Source organism: Protopterus annectens, chromosome 9.part0, assembly GCF_019279795.1.
Source record: "Protopterus annectens isolate FY-2018-M chromosome 9.part0, PAN1.0, whole genome shotgun sequence".
In the NCBI taxonomy this organism is placed as follows: Eukaryota; Metazoa; Chordata; order Ceratodontiformes; family Protopteridae; genus Protopterus; species Protopterus annectens.
Genome location: NC_056743.1, coordinates 1,574,216,869 through 1,574,238,795, shown reverse-complemented (window position 1 = coordinate 1,574,238,795; position 21,927 = coordinate 1,574,216,869). Strand labels below are relative to the sequence as shown.

Here is a 21,927-nt window from a genome sequence, read left to right as displayed (position 1 = left end):
CTCATTATCAAAAGACAATAAGGGTTTTCAGCTACAGGGATAATTTTATGTGTGAATTGTTTTTTAATATGCTAACCAGATGAGCACACTAGGTAGAAATGTTTTTAAGATGTGCAGTCCAGGAGTGGTAGCTAAGTAAGCACCCCGTTTAGACTTGCATAGCATACTACTGATGAGGAGTCAGATCTGTGTTGACAGGACAAAACTCATTAACAGGTCATAGCTTTAACCCTCTGCTCTATACTGGTGGATTTGTGTAACACATGATGTTCTTTGTGTTCCACTGTTGCGGTAATCACCTATGGGTTATCCCTGCTATGGTAGCCCTTGGCTGGCCTGGATACCAGAGTCAATGTTTTTCTGCATCAGCTGCTGTCACCTGTAGACTGACATCAGGTCATCAGTGATATAAAGCAAGGCAGCTGACACCTTTACATCATTCTTTCTTGCCGTGGAGGCCATAGCAGAAGCAGTTTGCAAGTGTGCCATCCAGTTGCTAGCAGAGCTTGGATCACAGCTGAAAATGTCTAAAGCTAAGTACCCTGTTGGGATCTCTCTTTCTTGCACTAACCAATGTCTGAAAAAGTTAACAATTGTCTCGCCTGTGGACAGCAGATCCCACACTGAGACTTCCATTCATACTGCGTCACTTGTTTAGGCTCAGACCACGATGTCACCCGTTGCCAGTTCTGTGCCCTCTTTAATGTGAGAACCATTCATATTAGAGCTCTATTTGTAGACAGGTATTTTCATCCTCCATCTTCACAAAAGATGTCAGTCAGCCAACAATCCATAGAGCCTCCAAAAAAGTGTAGGGATAAAGACAGAGACAGACCACACAAGGCGAAGGCTTTCAATGACTCTTCCGCTAAGCAGGTCATCAGTTCTCTGGAATTCAGTGAGGCACTTTTGCAGCCCCTGCTGCCCGATGCAATAGCTACGCAGGTCTCTACCGAGATCCTTTTGGAGTCCGTTATATTGCAGAATCTTCTTCATCTTCAGAGCCTTTGGTTGGCATTGCCTCGGTTGGGTCCAGGGCGTGACTCAGGCACCACCTTCTGAGGAGGTTTTTCGCACTACCGATTCTAGTCAGAAACCCACGTCTTCACACCCAACTGCCTTTTCTCTCAGACCCATAAAGGCCTAGAAGCCAGGCCACCCCTAGAAAATCTACCTCTAGCCACCATCTTACTCATGTCACACCACCCCAGACCCAGATGCTTAAGATGGCAGAGGATCTTATTTCCATTATCAGGGGCAGCCAAGCCACAACTTCTAAAAGGAAAAGACACCCTTCTCCTAAACTATTGACTGAGCATGATTCTGAAGAATCAGATTATTCAGATTTTGAAGAAGAACAATAACCTCTAACTGCATATGAGGATTCAGATGCAGAGGAATCGATCCCTTGTGTCCCCCACCAGAAGACCTCTCCTTTGGGGAAACCCTCCACACCCTCAAGAAATATTTCCAATGGGAATCTCAGGATTGCCCTCAGTCTAAGAAAAGGCTAAGAGAATTTCTAGACCTACCCCAGCACAGACCCCTTGCCATCCCCCCTATTTTAGAAGTGGTGGATGATGTTTTCCATGAATCCAGTTTAGCCACGGATGCCCTCCAACCTGTTCCCAATAAACCAGACAGGCATTACAGGGTATCAGACACTCACAAATACCTGTAAAGAAATTCTGCTGCAGACCCAGAGGTCATTACACAGGGACCCAAGGGAGCCAGGGCTAGTTCTGCAAAGAACCCTACACCTTCTGATAAGGATGCCAGAGCTCTGGACAGATGGGATAAAAAAGTTTACACCTCTGCAACCTTAGCTATCAGAGCTCTCAACTGTCAGTTCCATATGTTAAAATATCAACAGCACACTTTGGAAGCATTAAAGCAAGTGATGTCTAACTTTCCTGACTGAGCCAATTCTAAGGAGTTAGCAGATTTATTGCACTCTACTTGCCAATTTGCAAAGCTCTCTTTACTTTGTGGATATGATCCACTAGAAGCATCTAGCAGGGCAGCAGTGTCTGGATCTGTCATTAAGAGACATGCATAGTTGAAGGAACAACCTCTACCTGATCATGTCAAGTCTAAATTAATTGATGTACCTTTGGATAAAGACCGCTTGTTTGGAGAAAAAGCAGAAGAGGTGCTTAAAAAGATGGAAGACAAAGCAAAATCTATGCAAACAGTAAAATATTTCTTTCAGCTTCAATCTCCTAAATTCAGTAGGAATTTTCCCTTTAAGCACTGGTCCTTTCCTGCTCCTAGCAGATGGGGCAAGCTAAGCCCTGCAAGGACAGGCCACCCAGGTCCCTACAACAGGGACAACAGAGAACCAAACAGTGGACCATGTCTGCCTCTAAGGCAGGGAGTTCTCAGCCATCCCTCTATGCTAAAAACTCTCAATGACTCCCACTCCCCTCTCTGCCCTCCTTTCACACAAAAGCTCGGAGGAAGGCTGTCCCTCTGCAAAGAAAATTGTCTGTCTGTAACCAAGGACCAATGGGTCTTAAAGATCATTTTTCAGGGATACAAATTCAATTTCTATGAACTCATAATCCCCAAAGGGTACTCAGACTTACTTCCAAATCAGTGGGCAGAGGGATTAAAACAAGTCCAAACACTCATATCACAGGGGGTAGTATAATCTGTTTCCACAGATCAAGCGGGCAAAGGCTTTTATTCCAGACTCTTCCTTGTTCCAAGAAAGGAGGGCATTTGGCACCCCATCCTGGATCTATCCATTCTGAACACCTCCCTGGTGGTCCCCAAATTCAAAATGCTACCTTTGCAGCAGCTGCTGCCTATGCTGACAAAAAATGCCTGGTTAGTGACCCTGGACCTAAAAGATGCATACCTCCATATCCCCATAAGGGAATCTTGCAGAAAATCCATGCATTTCAGAGCAGGCTCACAGCACTTTCAGTTCTCTACTCTTCCCTTTGGCTTATCTACTGCTCTCACGGTTTTCACAAAATGCTTGGCCGTGGTCATAGCATTCTGCAGACAGAAAAAACATTCAGATTTATCCCTATCTGGATGACTGCCTCATCCAAGCAGAGAGCAAAGAAAAGCTACTGCAGGACTTACTCTTTGTAAAAACCCTTCTCACTTCCTTGGGATTCACCATCAATGAGAGGAAATCAAAGCAGACTCCCTCCAGGAGTATCATCTTCCTGGGAGCTCTGCTGGACACAGCATACCAAATGGCCTTCCTAACCCCAGAGAAGCAGAAATTCTTGTCTCTCTACTTTACTCAGCTGGAGTCCCAAAGTCAACTCACAGCAAGGAAGTTCTTGCAAGCCTTGAGACACATGGCTTCTTGAATCCTTCTGATTCCTCTGGCAAGACTGCACATGAGGAAACTTCAGTGGTACCTAGGGGACCTTTGGTGACAGCATTCTCAACTTCAGGAGACCTCCCTCCTTCTGATCCCTTGTATAAGGACAGAGTTGCTCTGGTGGGCAGAGGCATGTGCCATGAACCAGGGTCTCCCCTTCATACACCGCCTTACAGGCCACACCCTCACCACCGACACTTCAAAAGTCACTTGGGGCAGCCACCTAGGGGACAGGTGCACCCAGGACCTTTGGGATGCTCAACACCTTCCCTTGTACATCAACCAGAATGAAATGATTGCAGTACAAATGGCTCTGACATCCTTCCGGCATCATCTCAGGCCAGGGGTTCTCCTTGTCAGAAACAGACAACACCACAGTAATGTGGTACATCAACAAACAGGGAAGGACTCAATCTTACTCCCTGTGCAGGCTAGCCATGAAGCTCTGGCTGACGGGCTTATCCATGGGATTACACCTTATAGCCCAATACCTCCCAGTAATCAACACCCTGGCAGACCACTTAAGCAGACACACTGTGGACCCCCATGAATGGCAGCTCCAAGGAAAAATCTTCTGCAAAGCCACTCAAGTGTGAGGAAACTGAGAGGTAGACCTATTTGTTTCACACCTCAACCATCAGCTAAAGAAATTTTGCACCAGGGAATTTCACCACCTAGTATGGAAGGTGGATGCCTTAACCTTCCCTTGGAACTCTTTGTGTTTGCCTTCCCCCCTGTTCCTCTTGTTCCCAAGGTACTCATCAAGATCAGGGAGGAGGGGCCCAAGGCCATCCTCATTGCTCCAGATTGGCCCAGGCAACATTGGTACCCCTGCTGTGCAGCCTCACATCTCATCCACCCTGGCAGCTTCCACAGATCCCAAACCTCTTGACTCAAGCAAGGGGGGAAATGCTGCACCCAGACTTGCAGACTCTCAAGCTGTCAGCATGGCTGATCCTCCCAAGATAAGGGAAGAGCCCCTGCTAAGCAAACTGGTGCTGGACATTCCCACTGAGGCCAGAAGGCCAAGCACCAGAAGATCTTACACAGGAAAATGGAAAAGAATCTGCTCCTGGTGCCAGGCCAGAGGGGACAGTTCCTCCCTACCTGCTGTCCCTCTCATCCTGGAATATCTAGCAGAGTTACTGAATAGTGGTCTCTCCTTCTCTTCAGTTAAGATTCATGCTTCAGCCATTTCTGCTCAGTTTAACACAGAACAGCTCTTGTTCTCTCACCCTTCGATTTAAGCAATTCCTAAGAGGGGCTTCTATCATGAGGCCTCCCAGAAGGCCTTGCATGCCAGCCTGGACCTTAACTTTGTTCTGGAAAAACTGACCCCCCCCCCTTTGAACCTGCTGCCTCAGCAGAACTGAAATTCCTCTCTTGGAAGATTGCCTTTTTGCTGGCCATCACTTCAACCAGAAGGGTTTCTGAACTGCAAGCACTGATGGCTATTGAGCCCTTCATCATTTTCCATGCAGACAGAGTGATCCTTAGGACTAACCCCTCCTTTATGCCCAAGGTGATATCAAATGTGACTCTCAACCAGGCCATTCATCTGCCTACCTTCTTCCCCAATCCTCAAAACAAGGGGAGAAGAATTCTGCACTCCCTGGATGTGTACAGGCAGCTCAAACACTACCTAGACCGTACTAAACCCTTCAGAAAAACAGACCAACTTCTTGTCAGTTTTGCCTTAGGGGAAGCCCATCTCCAAGCAGACTATCTCTAAATGGATATCACACTGTCTCCATTTCTGCTACAGATTTCATGGGAAACCTCCCCCTAAGTCTGTTCGCACCCATTCCACTAGGGCAGCCTCCACATCCACAGCATTCCTCAGAGGAGTTCCCACCAGGGACATCTTGGAAGGTGCCACCTGAACCTTGGTCCATAACTTTACAAAGCATTACCACCTTCCTCTTTTCTCTAAGGCTAGGGCAGGGTTTGCCTCTGCAGGAAGGCAGGGCTTGCTTACCCATGCCTAGGTCTCTAACTAATCCTGCCAACCCTCTCTTCAGCTTTGGGAATCCTCCCACAGGTGATGACTGCAACAGTGAAACATAAAGGACATTGTACAGTTGTGTACATGTAGCATAAATGTAGATGTTCGAGTGTATTCACTTTTGCAGTCCTGGTTTCCCTCCCTCCTTCCCCCTTATATCCTCTTTAATTAGGGAGACATAAGCTTCTTCGGGGGGTTGTTAATCACCAGGACCACTTTGCCATATTTCCTGAGGCTTCTGACTGGTTATGGCAAGAAAAACTGATGTAATAACGTCAGCTGCCTTGCTTTATAGCCCTGACGACCTGATGTCAGACTACAGGCGACAGCAGCCGGCGCACAAAATCATTGACTCTGGTATTCAGGTCGACCGAGGGCTACCACAGCAGGGATAACCCACAGGTGATGACTTCAACAGTGAATGCACTCTAACATCTACATTTATGGTAAGTGTACATAACTGTACTTTTGCACATGTGGATAGAATGAAATACAACTGCAAATCAGGTGTGTACCTAACATTATAGATGAAACAATGGTAATTTATAACTGGCATATTGTTCCAGGGAATATGTATCATATTATTTTAAATAAAAGTAAGTGGGGAAGGTAGCATGAATAAATGACCCTTAATATGAATAACAACAGTTGTTAAATCATGAGCACTGGAAATATTAAAGAAAGGTTTCAAATATGCAGAATTTTCTAATTACTGCAAATTAGTGGTTTCAAAGAAAAATAACAATAATTATGTTCCCTTAATTGGAAAGCTGCCTTAATTTTCCTGCAATCCACTGTTTTACTTGAGAAGTTGTTTATCTAATGATTATTCCATGTGTGCTGCACACACTTATTACTGGCTTATATATTGCTGGATTGCAGTAAGCCTGGATGGTTCTAATTTACATATTTGGAGTAATCACCATTTTATAATTCTTTAATAAAGCTACTATTTCTTTCACCATCAGAGACTAACAGTGGCAGCACACAGATGTGTAAGAGTAGCAGTACACAAATGTAATTCCAAAATGTTCTTTACCATGACATCATTAATTTATTTTAATTACAAGAAAGGTCAATAACTTTTCATACGTCCAAAGAAAGGCATTTCTTCCCGAAATGTATACTTTTGCAGGACAGATCCCACCTTCAACCAATGCAAACTTATTTTAAATTATTTATCAAAACAGGTGATTGGTGGTACAATTTTTTTCAAAATTTTTGTTATTTCTGTTGTTCTGTATAAGAATAAGTTGTTTCAAGTACATTATCATTGTTTTCTGCAGTATTTGCTGGAATATGGGCACATCTCTGTGTTTCTTCTCTTTTCATGAGGTAGAGACTGCAGAAGGTTTAATGTCATTTTTACATGTTTTGTAAGATATATTTGCCTAAATGAAGACTGCAATCTGCAGTGAGGGTTAGCTGGCAATTCCAGATCTGAAGGTGTACATCATCAATAACCACATGGATTTATGGAGCCAGCACTGTTTGGTTAATAAAAGTTTCCAGGCTGCCACATACCCTTCACCTCCATGCATTCCAGTCTATCTCCAGTTCTTAACTTGCTATGAAAAAACAGTAGTCAAGTCAGAAGCAGCCATAGACTCTCTAGTAGAAAAAGTTCTTTTCTTTCCTATCAGACTTTCTGAGCAAGTGCATTATTTTTCTTTTTCATACCTTTATTTGTTTTTCAGTAAGTGTCCTGTTTCCCAAAGAGAAGATTTCATAACTTTTCTAAAGAATGAGAAGTCCTACGATTCCTCAATCAGTACCCCAGCACTAGAGTTATAAAAGCCAAAAAAAAAAAAGTGGGGAATTGTCATAGATGAAAAGAAAGTCTATAATGAAAAAAAAAAACTGAAAAAACATGCATGACCCATCCTTTTATATAAAATCTACAAAGGAGATGAATCAGCCTACAGCAGCATAAAGAATAAATAAGGAGAATGATGCAGCAAAAACAATATTCACAGAATAAATGGATTCCTTATGATTGTGTATCCTGGAATCCCCCACCTATTTTGAATCCTGCATTCTCACAAAAACACAACTGATCACCCTTCAGGCCAGTGGTGGTGAGTGGGGTGCCCATAACAGAACCATCTTCCTAGATCAAGCCACTAGAACATTGGCACAAAAAGCCAGATCCTTGGATTTCTAAAGATAAAATCCAGCAAGTAAATGTCAATGAATGTATACTGGTTACCAGTGATTACCACTGATGTATAAACATACAGTCAGAACCATAGCTAGGTTAACTGGTGCCCTGGGCAGTTCCGCAAAGCAGTACCCTTCAACTCAAAGTTGACCAAGAAAAAAAAAACAAGCACTTTGCAATTCACAGACTTTCACATGAATACATTATTGGTGTTCATTTTTAAAAAATATGGTACCTCATTGGCACACACTGGTCATGACTCTAATAGCTTGTGGCAGGGGCAGCCACTCATTCACCCCTTCATCTTGCCCTAGTTATGACTCTCAGTATAGTGTTTCCACATAATTGATGCCACAGCCATTTTGCACCTGCTAGCTATTCAGGATGAATACATCCAGAATGAAAAATACACCATGGGATCCCTCCTTTGGCTTATCCTTTCTGACAAATTATTGTGTTTCAACTCCATTTTTATTAATTCTATACTGGTAATTATAGATCCCATTTGGAAAGAGGAAAATATTTGCAAATGTGAATTCCAGCAATGCACCAGTGGCTACCTCAGATTTCCTGATGGGATTCTAATAACAGAACCCTACTTAAGTTTCTGGACGATATCTGTAATCTGACCCATTTTTTTTCTTTTTAGTTCCCTTTCTGCTTCATTCTTTATGCATTACTGCAGTGGCCCCATGCATCGCTGAATCTACCAGTTCTCCTGCAACCCCTGGCATATCTTTATTATATGACTGGGGCTGGCATGGAACCTATGGCTGTCTTGAGGGGGTTGTGTCACTGGCTGCTTTCACCGGGCAATTTTTTCGTTTATGACATACCCCTTGATTGCATGTTTACCTGTTATGTCCGAGGGCTACTCCTGTCTATGGATCATGCTTCCCCACAGGGAAAGCCTAGATGAATGCCATCTGGGCACACTCTTCTCTCCCTAACAGCACCTCAGCTACCTGGGTCATCTGATACATAGTTAGGGCTTTATCCCTTTATGCTATGATGCTGACTAGCAATTTGACCTACATTTTGTAGTTTACTTTAAATCAGGACCGCACAAGAATAACATTTCTTGACATATTCTTAAAAAAACATTGCACCTCCAGATTCATTAGACAAGTTAACTTCCAGCTCAAACATACTATTAATAAGACCCTTTCTATATCATAGGTAACTATAGAACCCCCTCCATGTCCCCTCACCCCATACCTCCTGCCTAGCCAGTATGGAGTCAATATGCATTGAGATGAACAACATTCTCCTAGGAGACTTCGACTATCTGTCCATTAATTGGGAGACATACATCCTCAAACATGTTTGCCCTGAAGTTTCTGAGTTTTGTCATTACTAACTCTGGACCAGTTAGTCTCCAACTCAATCATGGGCAATAAAATCCCGGACTTTTTCATGAGGCTTCTTTACTCTCCATCAATTGTAAATTGTTCCCTAGTCAAATCAGAAAAAATGAATCACATTCACCGTAAGACTGAAGCTGGAAGAATATTTCAGTACCTCTGTATTCAGAGATTATACCAAGACTATTCTAGTAAACCTGAGTGATGACCTGGCTAAATTCCAAAGCCTCTTCCTTCTTGAGGGCCTTATTGCTTATGCAGAATCCTTTACCAGCAATTTCTTTGCACATGCAGATAACAGCATAGACACATCTGTCCGTCTCAGAAGTAACCATAATACCAAATTTAAAAATAAACCACTGCAGTGAAGCACTAATGTAAACAGGCCGCATGATAAAATAAAACAATCTCCATGCACAAAAAAATACTTTAACTCTCAAGATGCTAATAATGCTGTTGCTAAACTTAACAAGGTACTCTAGACCCTGATCAAATAACCAGGCGGAGGATAACCACAAAGCCAAATTTAATTATATTATTTTACTTATTTATTATTTTATTTTACATTTGTTGACCGGGTTTGTCCAACTGAGCTGAAGAGCCCTTTTTCAGTGGAGGCCTAGGGAGAAAAGCTCCAACATGTTGTTGTTGTTGTTTGTCTTTCAGCTTTTCCCAGTTAGGGGTCGCCACAGCGGAACTCCGGTCAGCTAATGATTGGCAGTAGATTTTCACGAATGCCGAGGTGCCAGCTCGACATCCAACCTTCAATGAAGGCACGCCTATTTACACATGTCTTTTGAATGCCCGTCCAACCGTGGGGAGGACATGCAGACTCCACACAGAAGGCACTCCCCGCACTTCAGCCAAGAATCAAACAGGAGAACCTCTTGCTGTGAGACTCCAACATACTATACAATTTTCATTATAAATTAGCATTAAACAGAAATGTTACAGGATTATTACAAGGCATCAAGTAGAAATACAATGTTATACAGTGTCAATAATCAGGAGTCAATAATCAACCACGTGTCAATAATCATTTAATTATATTAGAAATCTTAGAAACAGTGCCCACACTTTGCAGGGATAATCATAAAGTGTGCACTTACTCCAACTCAGAGGACATAGCCAGTCTAGTAGTGGACAACTTTAGTTCAAACTTTAGTACTCTCTCTCCCCTCCTATATTCCTAGACCACATATCTGCATCTATACCCCACTTTAAATTCTCCTAAGAACAAGTCCTCAAGGTGCTATCCAAGGCCAAAAAAACTATATATTTGGGATCGAATAACATGCCAGGATGCCTGTTAGTCAGCATAACACATGACTTATCAGACCATCAACAGTGGTTATTCAGTATCAGTCTCCAAACGCTTCATGCCAGAAAAATGGAGGACAGCAACAGTCATCCCACTGCACGAAGATGAGACATCAGTGGGCACTGAAAATTATAGACCCCAAAAAAATTGGTTTCATTTTTAAGGTTATGGAAAGGATTCTTATGGAATTAATAAATAAGGACATAGGTAACCTGCAAACTCTCAGCCAATGACAGTTCTGACTCTTCAAGGGCAGAGCCTGCCTACTTAACTTGGTCAACTTCTTTAAGAAGGTTAGTGATATAATAATTATGGGCAGATCAGTGCACATTGCATATCTAGACATGGCACATGCATTCAACACCATCCTATACCTGGGTGTCAGATGAACTCTCCCAATTGAAGGTCAATCTTTATGTTACCTGCTGGACAGCAGAATTGGATGACAAAAAGAACCCAGGAAATTAGGATGACCAACTGTACCGCTTCCTCCAGAAGACCTGTCACTAGTGATGCACCCCAGGGTTCAGTCCTTGGGTCACTGCTGTTTGGCGTTTACTTTTTGGACGTCAAAGCAAATGTTAAAGCTTTCTGGATAAGCAAGTTTTCAGATGATTCTAAACTTGGTGCCATCACAAACTCCCCAGAAAAAAAAACAAAATACTTACCACCTTCTAATTCATAGACTGACTTATCTCTTTTATCCAATCAGACCTCAGCTTACCTCACCCACTAGATTGATTTATATGTTAATAGCCCTCCCTCCTAAACATGCTACCACAAATAAGAAAACAAGCAGAAGCTAAACTATACACGTCAGACTAACTGAATATGTAAAACAAAGCCTCAATGATTGATATATTCTTGCCTTATAATGCTTGCAGATTGCCTGAGCCCTGGGTTAAAATGACCGAGTTTTTTTTTTTGAACAGGTCAAAATCATTAATTAACTTGTATATTTTTGATGTTATGGTTATATGTCAGTCAACAGGAACTTTCTAGTAGTGTCAAACATGTCAAATAGTAAAAAGTTTTTATGTGTGTCTATGAATTGGTCACTTTATTTTAACAAAACTCTAAACTGGATCTGAAGAAACCTTTACAGCAGTATGAAAAATTTTCCCCTCATTAACTGGTGAGCTTGGATTAATTTAAAATAAGAAGTGTCATATTTTTCTTGGTACTTTTCTGTTAAGGGGGCAGCAGTTCTCGGTCAACAGAAATGTTAACGCAAGGGATTTCTGAGGTAAACCCATCATCTGTAAAGAAAATGTTTTCTTCAGTGGTTAACTTGTGTTGTTTTACTAATTTTGGCAGATGTCATTAGTGCGTGTTGGATTGTAGTGCTCTGCATGTCATTTTGTCTTGTTTGTCAGAGGAGTACTACTGATTTATCATCCAAACTCACTGCTGCTTATTCTGTATGTGGTTTGTTGTTTCATTTTGCCTTTCATCTCGGACTGTTAGTCATTTCACCCACGGTCAGTGCCACTCACACAGACAGTATTAGAAAGCTTCCCTACTACTTCCTAAAACCTGTGTATATCACTGATGGGACATTGTGAAAAAAGAAGGAACTGCTCCACTTTCCGGCCACCTGCTGATTTCTAAAGATCACTGTATCAACAAGTGTAATGTTCAGATGCATTTCTGTCAGGCTAAACACACACATACAATAGGGACAATGCTCCTCCCAAAATAGGAGAATCTGTTGAAATACTGAAGTGAGATTGCTGAGAAATATGAACATCGGTTAAAATTCTGAACATGTACTTAGCCTAAATTTTCAGGTTGTTGTCCGTGTTTACCTCGCAGCAACATTTCTGTTGGCCAAGCACTGCTGCTACTTAAACGGTTGTGTGCATACAGTCTTTGTAGCTATTATTTTGTGAGAGCTATCATATTTTGGAAAGGATAATTGTTGTCCACATTTGATGTGCTTTCTTAAATAAGGCTGAAGCTAACTGCAGCTTTTAGAATCCCTGTCTTTCAAACTACCCTTGCTTACATGATTCCTCCTCCCACCTTAAAAATTAAATGGAAATATCAGCGGCTCTGTATTATGACCCCCCCCCCACTTTACTCCATGGAACAGCAAATGCACTTGCTGAGGGTATCAGAGGTGTCGGCTGAATTCTACATTTTGTACTTAAATTGGTACTTTCCCACTTCAGGGCTAACAGCTGTGCAATCATTGCATGCTAGCATGTTAGAACTGTTGCCTCGATAACAGAAAAGTACCTTTTTCTCTCGGTTGCTATCACGTTCTGACACTTTTCAGTTTTAGATTTTTTTTTTTTACTTTATTCTTCTATCAAAACTCAACCATTATCTTATGCTTTACTAAGTGAAAAGTGGATGAGATTTCAACTCATTGATTTTTAGTTCAAAAATTTCCAACTCAATCATTATTTTACATAAATTGCTGTCTGTCTGTTTTTGTACGCGAATGTAGCGATTCACTGTGTGCTCAACCTTTTCTACTTTCTCCATAATTGTGTCTTTTAGAAAGAAGATATGGGGGTTAAGATGGCTGCAGATGTGTGTTTTCCATAAAAAATTACTTTTAAGAGGTTTGATTAGCTGAAGCTTTAGCTGTTTTGTTTCACCCAGCTGAAGATTCAAGTAGTTGTACCTCAGGGAAACAGAGAGGAAGCACACTCAGTACTGTGCCCGAGACTCACCCTCAGAGATACCGCTAAAATATAAAAATGCACCTTAGACTGGCCTTTCTCTCCTTTCGATGATCACAATAACTACCTCTGATGCCTGCACAACATGATAACTGAGATGTTTGTAAGGGTTCAGCAACACCAATAAATGATAGCAGTATAATACTATAGAAAGCTTCTTTCTCACGAAGTATTTGCATTGGGAAAGGAATATCGTTGACCTGCACAAAATTCCTCCAAACTCTCTACATGTAAAACTGATTATTGGAAGCTAACCACAGATGTCACAATTGGTGCTAATCATCTTCACTGTCTTTATAACTGACTGCAAAACGTATTGCAGGAGAAATGCATATTTGCTGTTGAAAGAATTTTTCCTACTAATCCCCAAGGCTTAACTCATGGAGGAATCATCTCAGTGAAATTAACCACTAGGGTTCCAACCCATGGAAGAAACTGAAATAAGTGTTATTTTTTTCTTCTCCAGAGGGCAAACCCCTACACCCCATGTGGAGGGCAAGCATTCTACGCCCTCTATACACCAACTCCATAGCTGCACAAACATGTGGAAGGGAGAAATCTCCCAAAATAAAGGAATCACTGCTGCTGTACATTTAGAAGTCAAACTGAAAACAGTCAGCCAGTTTAGCATCAGAGAACTTGGGCTTGGGGGAGTATAGAAAGTCAAAAGAATGGCATTGCTTCCCCATTCTTGTCATGTCAAGTCATAAACTTTGTGAAGTGGCATCAGTAGATGAACTATTTTAAGTAAAGATGCTTTTAGATGGAGTTCGTTTTCAGTCATTGCTTACTGGGTCATGTGTGCATCCATGCTGCCATGATGGAGACTGTGAGGAGATGGGATAGTTTTACATCTTAGATCAGTTATGAGGGTTTACATCTGCTGTTTTCCAGTGTCATTCAGTGAACTTTTTTTCTATTATCTGAACAGAAAAACTACATTTCTTATGCAATATTGTTGCTGTAATCTGATTTCTGCCTGTCAGCTTTGTTTATTAGAAGCAAAAAAAAAAAAAGAAAATACTTTCCTTTTAAATGGTTCTTTACAATTTGGGCGGTCTAGTTCTCAGTATTTAATTTTCATTTCAAGTCTGTTGATTATGTATGATGCAATAAAAAAATCAACATTTTATAACAGGAGTGTCTGCTGATATATTGTATTGTGCCTTGTCTTGGTAACACAGCTTCACATTACTTTGTAGAGATCTGGGAGAAGGAAATTTCTTAATAAAACTTATTGTAGTGCAAATTACTAATTCTTTGTGTGAAGAAATTAACATGTGGAGATCCAGTACAAAGGGTTTTATTTTGATTAGGTTGTTGTGTCAAAGAGTGCAACTTTCTTTTTGGAGTGGAAGGAGTATACGTGAGTAGCAATGCAGTATTTCTTTTGTTTTTTTTTTTTTTTGAGTTAATCATTGCTTGGGGGAATTTGTTTTTGCTTACTGTGCCAGGATTGCCCACAAGTAAGATGTTTCATGGGGATTCATATCAGTTCAGTTAATTAAATTTTCATCAGAAACAGAACCCCATCAAAACTGCCCTCAGAAGAAAAATGGAAATGGTTTACATGGGGCTGCTTCCCACAACCCCCCCATGTAGGGCGTATTGGCCTCCACCACTTAATTAAAAATAACAACTCTGGGGGTGCATCAGCAAAGCAAAAAGGGACCAATTTTTTAATGAGTCCCATGTTTGATTAAAACAGGAGTCAGTGATAGTAAGAAAACAGTATCCACTGTGTCAGACATTTTAGAAAGTTCATCTAAAGTTGCAGTCTTTTCTTTCAAAATAATGCTTTTCAACAGTCTTTGTTTAGGCAGTAATAACACTAACTCAGTTTCTCCTGGAGGCTTAAAAAACACTGCATTTTATAACTGATGCAGTCTAAATGTAGGAGCCAAAATCTTATTGCTGATTCAAATTTCATAAACGTAATGCTTTCATACTCTGCATTTATGCCTCAGCTGTAGAACAGTAAGTACTTCGTATTTAAGATGGCCACTTCTATTAGGCTGGGTAAGCCTATATTCCATTACTTTTAATATTTTTTTATTGGAAATGATACATTCTGTGTAGCAAAGTGGATTCCTAGAATTCTTAAACATACTATGTATTTAATTATTTATATATCCAGCCCTCCTTTTTTGACTGTATTATTAGATCTAAAAATAATGAAGTTAAGAAAGCATATTTTTTATCGTTTGGGGTCTAACTAGTAGGACAATTTCACAAGCACTTCACAATCCTTAAATAGAAAAGGCATACTTATCTAGCTTTTCAGTTATGGAAAAAACATGAATTGCTTTCTAGAGTTTTTTTTTAGATGTCTGAATAATTTAGTAAATCTGCTTGCAGCATTTACTTTAAATTGTTAATGCTTTTTATGGTCATACACAGACACAGACTTTTGTGCCCTGAGGCACCTATGGTTGAGAGGGATAGGACTATCCTTTACCAGTGAAGACTGCTGCAGAATACTGGCTAACCTAATATTAGGGTTCCTGTCATGGGAAAGCGAACTTCAGTCAATTCATCACAGAAGGGATGCAAATCTGTTTCTTTACAATCTGAAGTAGGTTTACCAGTATCAAGTTGTGATGGTGCTTTGATTGTCCTGAATGCCCATTTCCATAGAACAGGGCAATGATTACTAATGCAATTTGGTTGAATCATTTATCAGCTGTTTTGAGCCATTTTAATTAAAATGTTTGACTGAACTAAGCAGTCAGAGACCCCACCACCACCACCCACCCACCCTTCTGAGTATGATACTGCTGTCACTGAAACCTGTTGGGAACCTAACTTGTAGTGTTTATGAAGCAGATTGGTTTATTCATACCTCTCAGCTCTCTGTATTTAACAGAATGTCCAGATTTTTGCCTCATATTTTTGGTCTGTTCCTCGTAAAATGTTTAGTTTCCTGGCAAATCACTGAGGATTGAAGTAATTAAATTATGGCCTACATATGAGTTTCAGACTTCATGCCCTTCAGAAAATGCATGCTAACATGAATCCTGCTATTCTAGCAACTTTCTAATTTATAAGAGCAATATTTAATATCTGTCCCTATTTTGGGGTCTTTGTTGCCCCATTATTTTATGCTTTGTCCAGATTTCTCACACTAAGAAATTGAGAGATATGAGTTTATTTAAGTATTTATTGATTTCAAATTTGTAGGCCATGTAAAGCCTTAATCCAACAGGATCTGTTTCAGGCCTACCCAGATGAAAAATACACAGCATGAATATACAATATGACTATAAAATAAATTAATAATTAAAACATTTTACAGATTAACACTTTAAAGGTATACATAAGTAGTAATATATTAAAACGACCCCAGTTAAAAAGGCAATGAATATATACAGTACCTGAAAATTGAACAGAATGAAGTAAATGCTCATTCATGTATGCTGCTTGTGGAGGAATTTCAATGTTTTGCTTGAAAATTAAATGTTAGGTTCAGATAGCAATGTATTTAAATTATTGGGAAGTAACTGCATCTGGATTGAAAGGTTGGGGGCGTGAATTGAATTGTGAGAAGTAGGAATAAAGAGGTTTAACAGATGATGTTTTACTACAGTAATCAGAAAAAGATCAACGAATTGTGAAGGTCTAAAGTGGTAGGGTTGTGACTTCTTAGTAAGGCAGTATTGGTGCACATGTTGGATATGAACATACGTTATGGCAGCGTATGAAAAGCAGTGACATTCTGCCAGTAGCGTAGCTAGAACTGGGTGAAAGAGGCAACTGCCTTGGGCTTATAGTGTTGGGGGAGTGCCATCAGCTGATCCCAATCTCTTTTTAATGTAATACGAGCATTTAAAAGCCAATATTGTATTTGGGACAAACCTGAGCACTGCAGCACTCTGTGTGTGGTCTAAACTTTAACAAATGCTTGCTACATTCTAGCACATAGTTTGCTATAGTTTAAAAGTAAAAAAAAATCCCTTTTTCTTTAATTAAAACCTGAGTGCTGTAGCTCTTCATACAAGCAGGGTGTAAACTGTAACTACTGTTTACAACAGTTTAAAAGAAGAAATTACTATTTTTTTAAGTAAAATGTGTTGAAAGATGGTCAGGGGCAGGGCACAGTAACAGGATGTCATTTTTTTTCTTCAGTGGAAGAGCAGTGGGAGACATGGATGTAACTGTATTACAGACTTCAAGAAAAAGGATGCGGAAGACTCGACTGCTAAACCACCTCAGATTTAATGTTTGTGGATGACAAACCACACAGCACGAACACAAAGAATAAAATTTGCTTATACCAAAACATGAACGCCTTCCTAGTACAAGCGTTTTCGTCCAAATGGACTTCATCAGATAACACATTAAACAATCACATACATCTATTATGCACAATTAAAAATATATTAACCAATCAATTGTCAAAATCCCTTTCAAATCATCAAATCAAGCCTCAAACCTAATTAATAATTCATTATGTTGTGCTCTCGTATTAATTATTTTTAATTCACTTAAAATTCATTATAAACTTCTTAAAAATTGTTAAAAACTGTTCCTTCATATTAAATATTCTATTTAAATATTCTAATAAATAAATAAATTAAAATGTTATTTGTTAAAAACGATTGTTTCATACAAAAGAGGTTTTAAACCATTACATAGTGTTTTATATTGACTTTAGTGCCATCTGCTGTCAAGTATAAGTAAACACACCTTTTTTGTTTTTTGTTTTTTGTTTTATACCTTGGCAGATCTCATTTTTAATAGGGGCAAAATGGATATGTATTCATTTAATCCAGGTGATTTATTAGCTTCCAAGGTCACCTGTATTACAGACTTATTACAGTGAAGTGATGTTTTTCTTTTTTTTTCCCATTTTCTTTTTGTTTTTCTTTGGTGGAAGAGTGTGGGGGTGCAATGCTTCATGGTACTGGATGAGCTAGCTATGCTTCTGAATTCTATTTTGATAAGGCAGTGTGTAAATTCTGTGATGGTAGATGAGTCTCTGATGGTGGGAAGAATGTATGCCATAGTGAAATGCAGATTTGCAGATTTATATAAAATTATACAGCCTTTGTAGGAATGGCTGCAGCAATCTGCAGAAGGTGAATTATTTAAGCATGACTTGTAAGTAGTGGTATCCCTCGGCCTGACTTCATGCATGGCCATTTTTGAGTGTGTATGTGTGTGTGTATTTGTGTCCACACATTTAATAGTTGCCCATCTGTGTGTGTGTGTGTGTGTGTGTGTGTGTGTGTGTGTGTGTGTGTGTGTGTGTGTGTGTGTGTGTGTGTGTGTGTGTAAATGTATGCACACACATATATACTTGTGCACAAGGTATCCACAAACATGAGCAATTTGGGGGATTACTAATTCATTTATTCATGTCTCTTTATGTGGAAATAAACCAGAGTATCCACACAGGAAATATATGCAGACCCTGCACAGAAAGCACCCCAGATAAGAACCAAGTTGATGAACAGTGTTATGTGACACTATCAATAACTGCTGCACTGATGTACTTCCTACACACACACACACACATACACACACACAAACAAACAAACATCTGTATAAGTGCAAGACTTATAATCTCATGACTGACACTCGTGTGACCACTAATGTGTGAATTCCAAAACAGTGTAAGAAACTTCACTGTGTGGAAGATTTTCAGTCCATATATTTCTAGTTAATCACTGTATATTAATCAGATCAGACAATAGTAGTAGAAGTAGCGAACGTAAACTTGTCAAGTCAAAACAAAACAAAACAAAAAGTAATAATAGAAAATATATAATTGTACAACATTACTAAGTATTCAAAAGTAATCCAAGTAAGGCAGGCAGTCTGTTTTCAGTCGAAAATCCTTTATTAAGTATACAGACAAGCGATCCAAGTAAAACAAAAATAAATACTCTATGAACTTATTTGTTTATTTTTAGAAATGGTCTTAGAAAATAATATTTTTATGTTCAATCAACATCTTTTCTTGCAGAAGGTTGGCGTAGCTATGGGCACTAGTTGTGTCAATAGCTATGCCAACATTGTTATTGCTGCATGGGAGGAGAAACACATTTTTGACTCTGGGTTTTCATCGAGCATTGTACTGTATAGAAGGTTTGTGGACGACCTTTTTTTGGTTTGGATGGGGACGGAGGCACAACTCTTTGATTTTATATCTTATTTAAACAATAATGTGCCATTTCTTTCATTCATTTTTACGATTTTAGTGACAGAAATAGATTATTTAGATGTAAAGGTTTTTGTTAATTTTCTGGGACATTTGACCACTACTTTACATGGAAAAAGCTGCAGAAAGAATACACTGTTACAACATAACAGTATGCATGCGGGTCATGTCTTCAAGAATGTTGTCAAAGGGCAATGTATGTGTTTTTCAAGACTAAATAATGAAGATACATTGTATGAGGCAGACATTCATTGTTTTCAACAGGAATTCATTGATAGGGGTTATAAGAGAAAGGAGGTAGCTGACGCTGTTTGTTTTACACGTGAAAATAGGAGGGGAAGGGGTAGACCCTTTTTTACACATAGAGTGGGCTCATTTAATGATATTGGAAGCACCCCCCCCAAAGAAGGAGACACTACCTCTGTCTCTTTATTATACTATTGATGCCCGTGACATTATAGTAATTATTAAGAACAATTGGTCTATTTTACATTTAGACCAAGATATTCACTCTATTGTAGGTGAATACCCTAAGTTTAGTTTTAAAAACAAAAAGTCTCTGAAGAGACAGTTATGTTACAAAAATTCCACACAGGAGAAGGGAGAATCAGTGAGCAGACCTTGGATGCTTTGCTGCTCGAGATGCAATTTTTGCACGTTTATAGATCCGTATGTGGATTTTATTCATCCATCTACTAATAAGATGTTATGTTTTAATGTCACTGCTGATTGTAGAAGAAGAAATCTGGTTTACCTAGCCAAGTGTAGAGCATGTGATTGTTTCTACATAGGCAAGACCAACAGGTCTTTGCTAGAAAGAATGAGAGAGCATGTTAACAGTATAAAAAAAGGTGATGTACACAATGCCCTTGCCAAGCATTATGTTGAATGAGGACGAGAGCATATATTTGGGTTTAGGGTAATTGAGATGGTGACTCCTAATATTCAGGGTGGTGACTTTAGAAATTTTACTGAGGAAAGGCAACTGTCATGGATTATTATTATGCAGGCAGACTGGTTTCCTGGCATTAATGAAAGGGCCTCTATTAAGCCGGCTTTTAAAGCCAGAGGCCTCATTAAATGAATGAGAATGTTTTATTGATTAATTGAAACAGTGCTTTTATAGGTTAATTATTTTATCATAGTAAATTAATGTATTATATATTATGCCTGATTTTACTGCTTTGTTGTCTGAAGAAGCACATCTAATGTGTAAAAGTGCTTACCTGTCTTGCTACAATAAACCTGTATTTTAATGGAAACAGTCGTGTGTTGGTGCTGGTTTGCATTTATTTGTATTTTCTGGCTAACTAGCACCATTTATTCCAGTGGGTCCATTTGTTTGCTACTACTGATCTTAACTTAAATTTAAGTAGTAGGTATGGAAAGTGGTGTATTCTGAAGAAGTTTTTGATATATTAAAAAGAGAATGACGGCACTAATTCTTGTGTGAATTCCTTTTGGCTAAGTGTCCGCTGTGTTCTTTTTTCATTTCAGTGGAGGGAATTCCATCTATAAATTAAAATATCATCTAAAGGACAAGCTACTCACTTGCTGGAGAGGTCCATGTAATGTTATCATATCCTACACATTGTGAATGCTTCTCATTTAAAGGACAAGCTACACAATTGCTGGAGAGGGCCATGTAATGTTATCATATCCTACACATTGTGAATGCTTCTCATTGCAGGACGAGCTACACACTTGCTGGAGAGGGCCATGTAATGTTATCAAATCCTACACATTGTGAGTGCTTCTCATCTAAAGGACAAGCTACACACTTGCTGGAGAGGGCCATGTAATGTTATCATATCCTACACATTGTGAATGCTTCTCATCTAAAGGACAAGCTACACACTTGCTGGAGAGGAACATGTAATGTTATCGTATCCTACACATTGTGAATACTTCTCATTTAAAGGACAAGCTACACACTTGCTGGAGAGGGCCATGTAATGTTATCATATCCTACACATTGTGAATGCTTCTCATCTAAAGGACAAGCTACACACTTGCTGGAGAGGGCCATGTAATGTTATCATATCCTACACATTGTGAATGCTTCTCATCTAAAGGACAAGCTACACACTTGCTGGAGAGGGCCATGTAATGTTATCATATCCTACACATTGTGAATGCTTCTCAGTGCAGGACAAGCTACACAATTGCTGGAGAGGGCCATGTAATGTTATCATATCCTACACATTGTGAATGCTTCTCATTTAAAGGACAAGCTACACACTTGCTGGAGAGGAACATGTAATGTTATCGTATCCTACACATTGTGAATGCTTCTCATTGCAGGAACATGAAAAAATAAAAGAAAACTGAGATAACAGTGCTGTTGCTTATGGCAAATCAGAATGTCTGTTTATTGCTTTACACATTAAGCAAAATAGTAATCTCATTTTTTTATCATATGATGACCTTTTTATTGTGAATATTCATACCAAAACTTGTACTGTCATGCGCCTGTGTGTGGGCGTCTGCACTTGTGTGTGTGTGTGTGTGTGTGTGTGTGTGTGTGTGTGTGTGTGTGTGTGTGTGTGTGTGTGTTTTAGTCTGCATGCATTCATGTAAGCAATTGTATTCATGTGTTTATATGTGTCTGTTGGATATATATATCTGTGTATATCATTTCTGTGTGCATAAGATGGGAAAATTTAATTTTGAAGATTTAGTATTGAGTGCAAGCATATATTGTACCTTTCAGTAAGTATTCTTTCTCTGTGTGTGTGTGTATATATATATATATATATATATATGTATGTGTGTGTGTGTTCGCAAACATACACACACACACACACACACACACACACACACACACACACACACACACACACACACACACACACAAGAGAGTGTACACATTTG

General features: G+C 39.5%; 1 protein-coding gene across 10 annotated transcripts in view; it reads left to right on the top strand.

Moving 5' to 3' along the window:
• The window catches only part of LOC122812189 (adhesion G protein-coupled receptor L1-like), a 3,245,860-nt gene that overhangs the window by 3,201,433 nt on the left and 22,500 nt on the right, over positions 1 to 21,927 (top strand). For 3 of the 10 annotated variants that reach the window (XM_044084522.1, XM_044084521.1, XM_044084519.1), the window contains one exon: positions 17,016 to 17,442. The exons of the other annotated variants lie outside the window; for them this stretch is intronic. In XM_044084522.1, coding sequence (XP_043940457.1) covers positions 17,016 to 17,044 — 29 coding nt within the window. In that variant the 3' untranslated portion in view covers positions 17,045 to 17,442. Of the gene's footprint in view, positions 1 to 17,015; positions 17,443 to 21,927 lie in introns of those variants that run through there. 10 annotated transcript variants of the gene reach the window in all.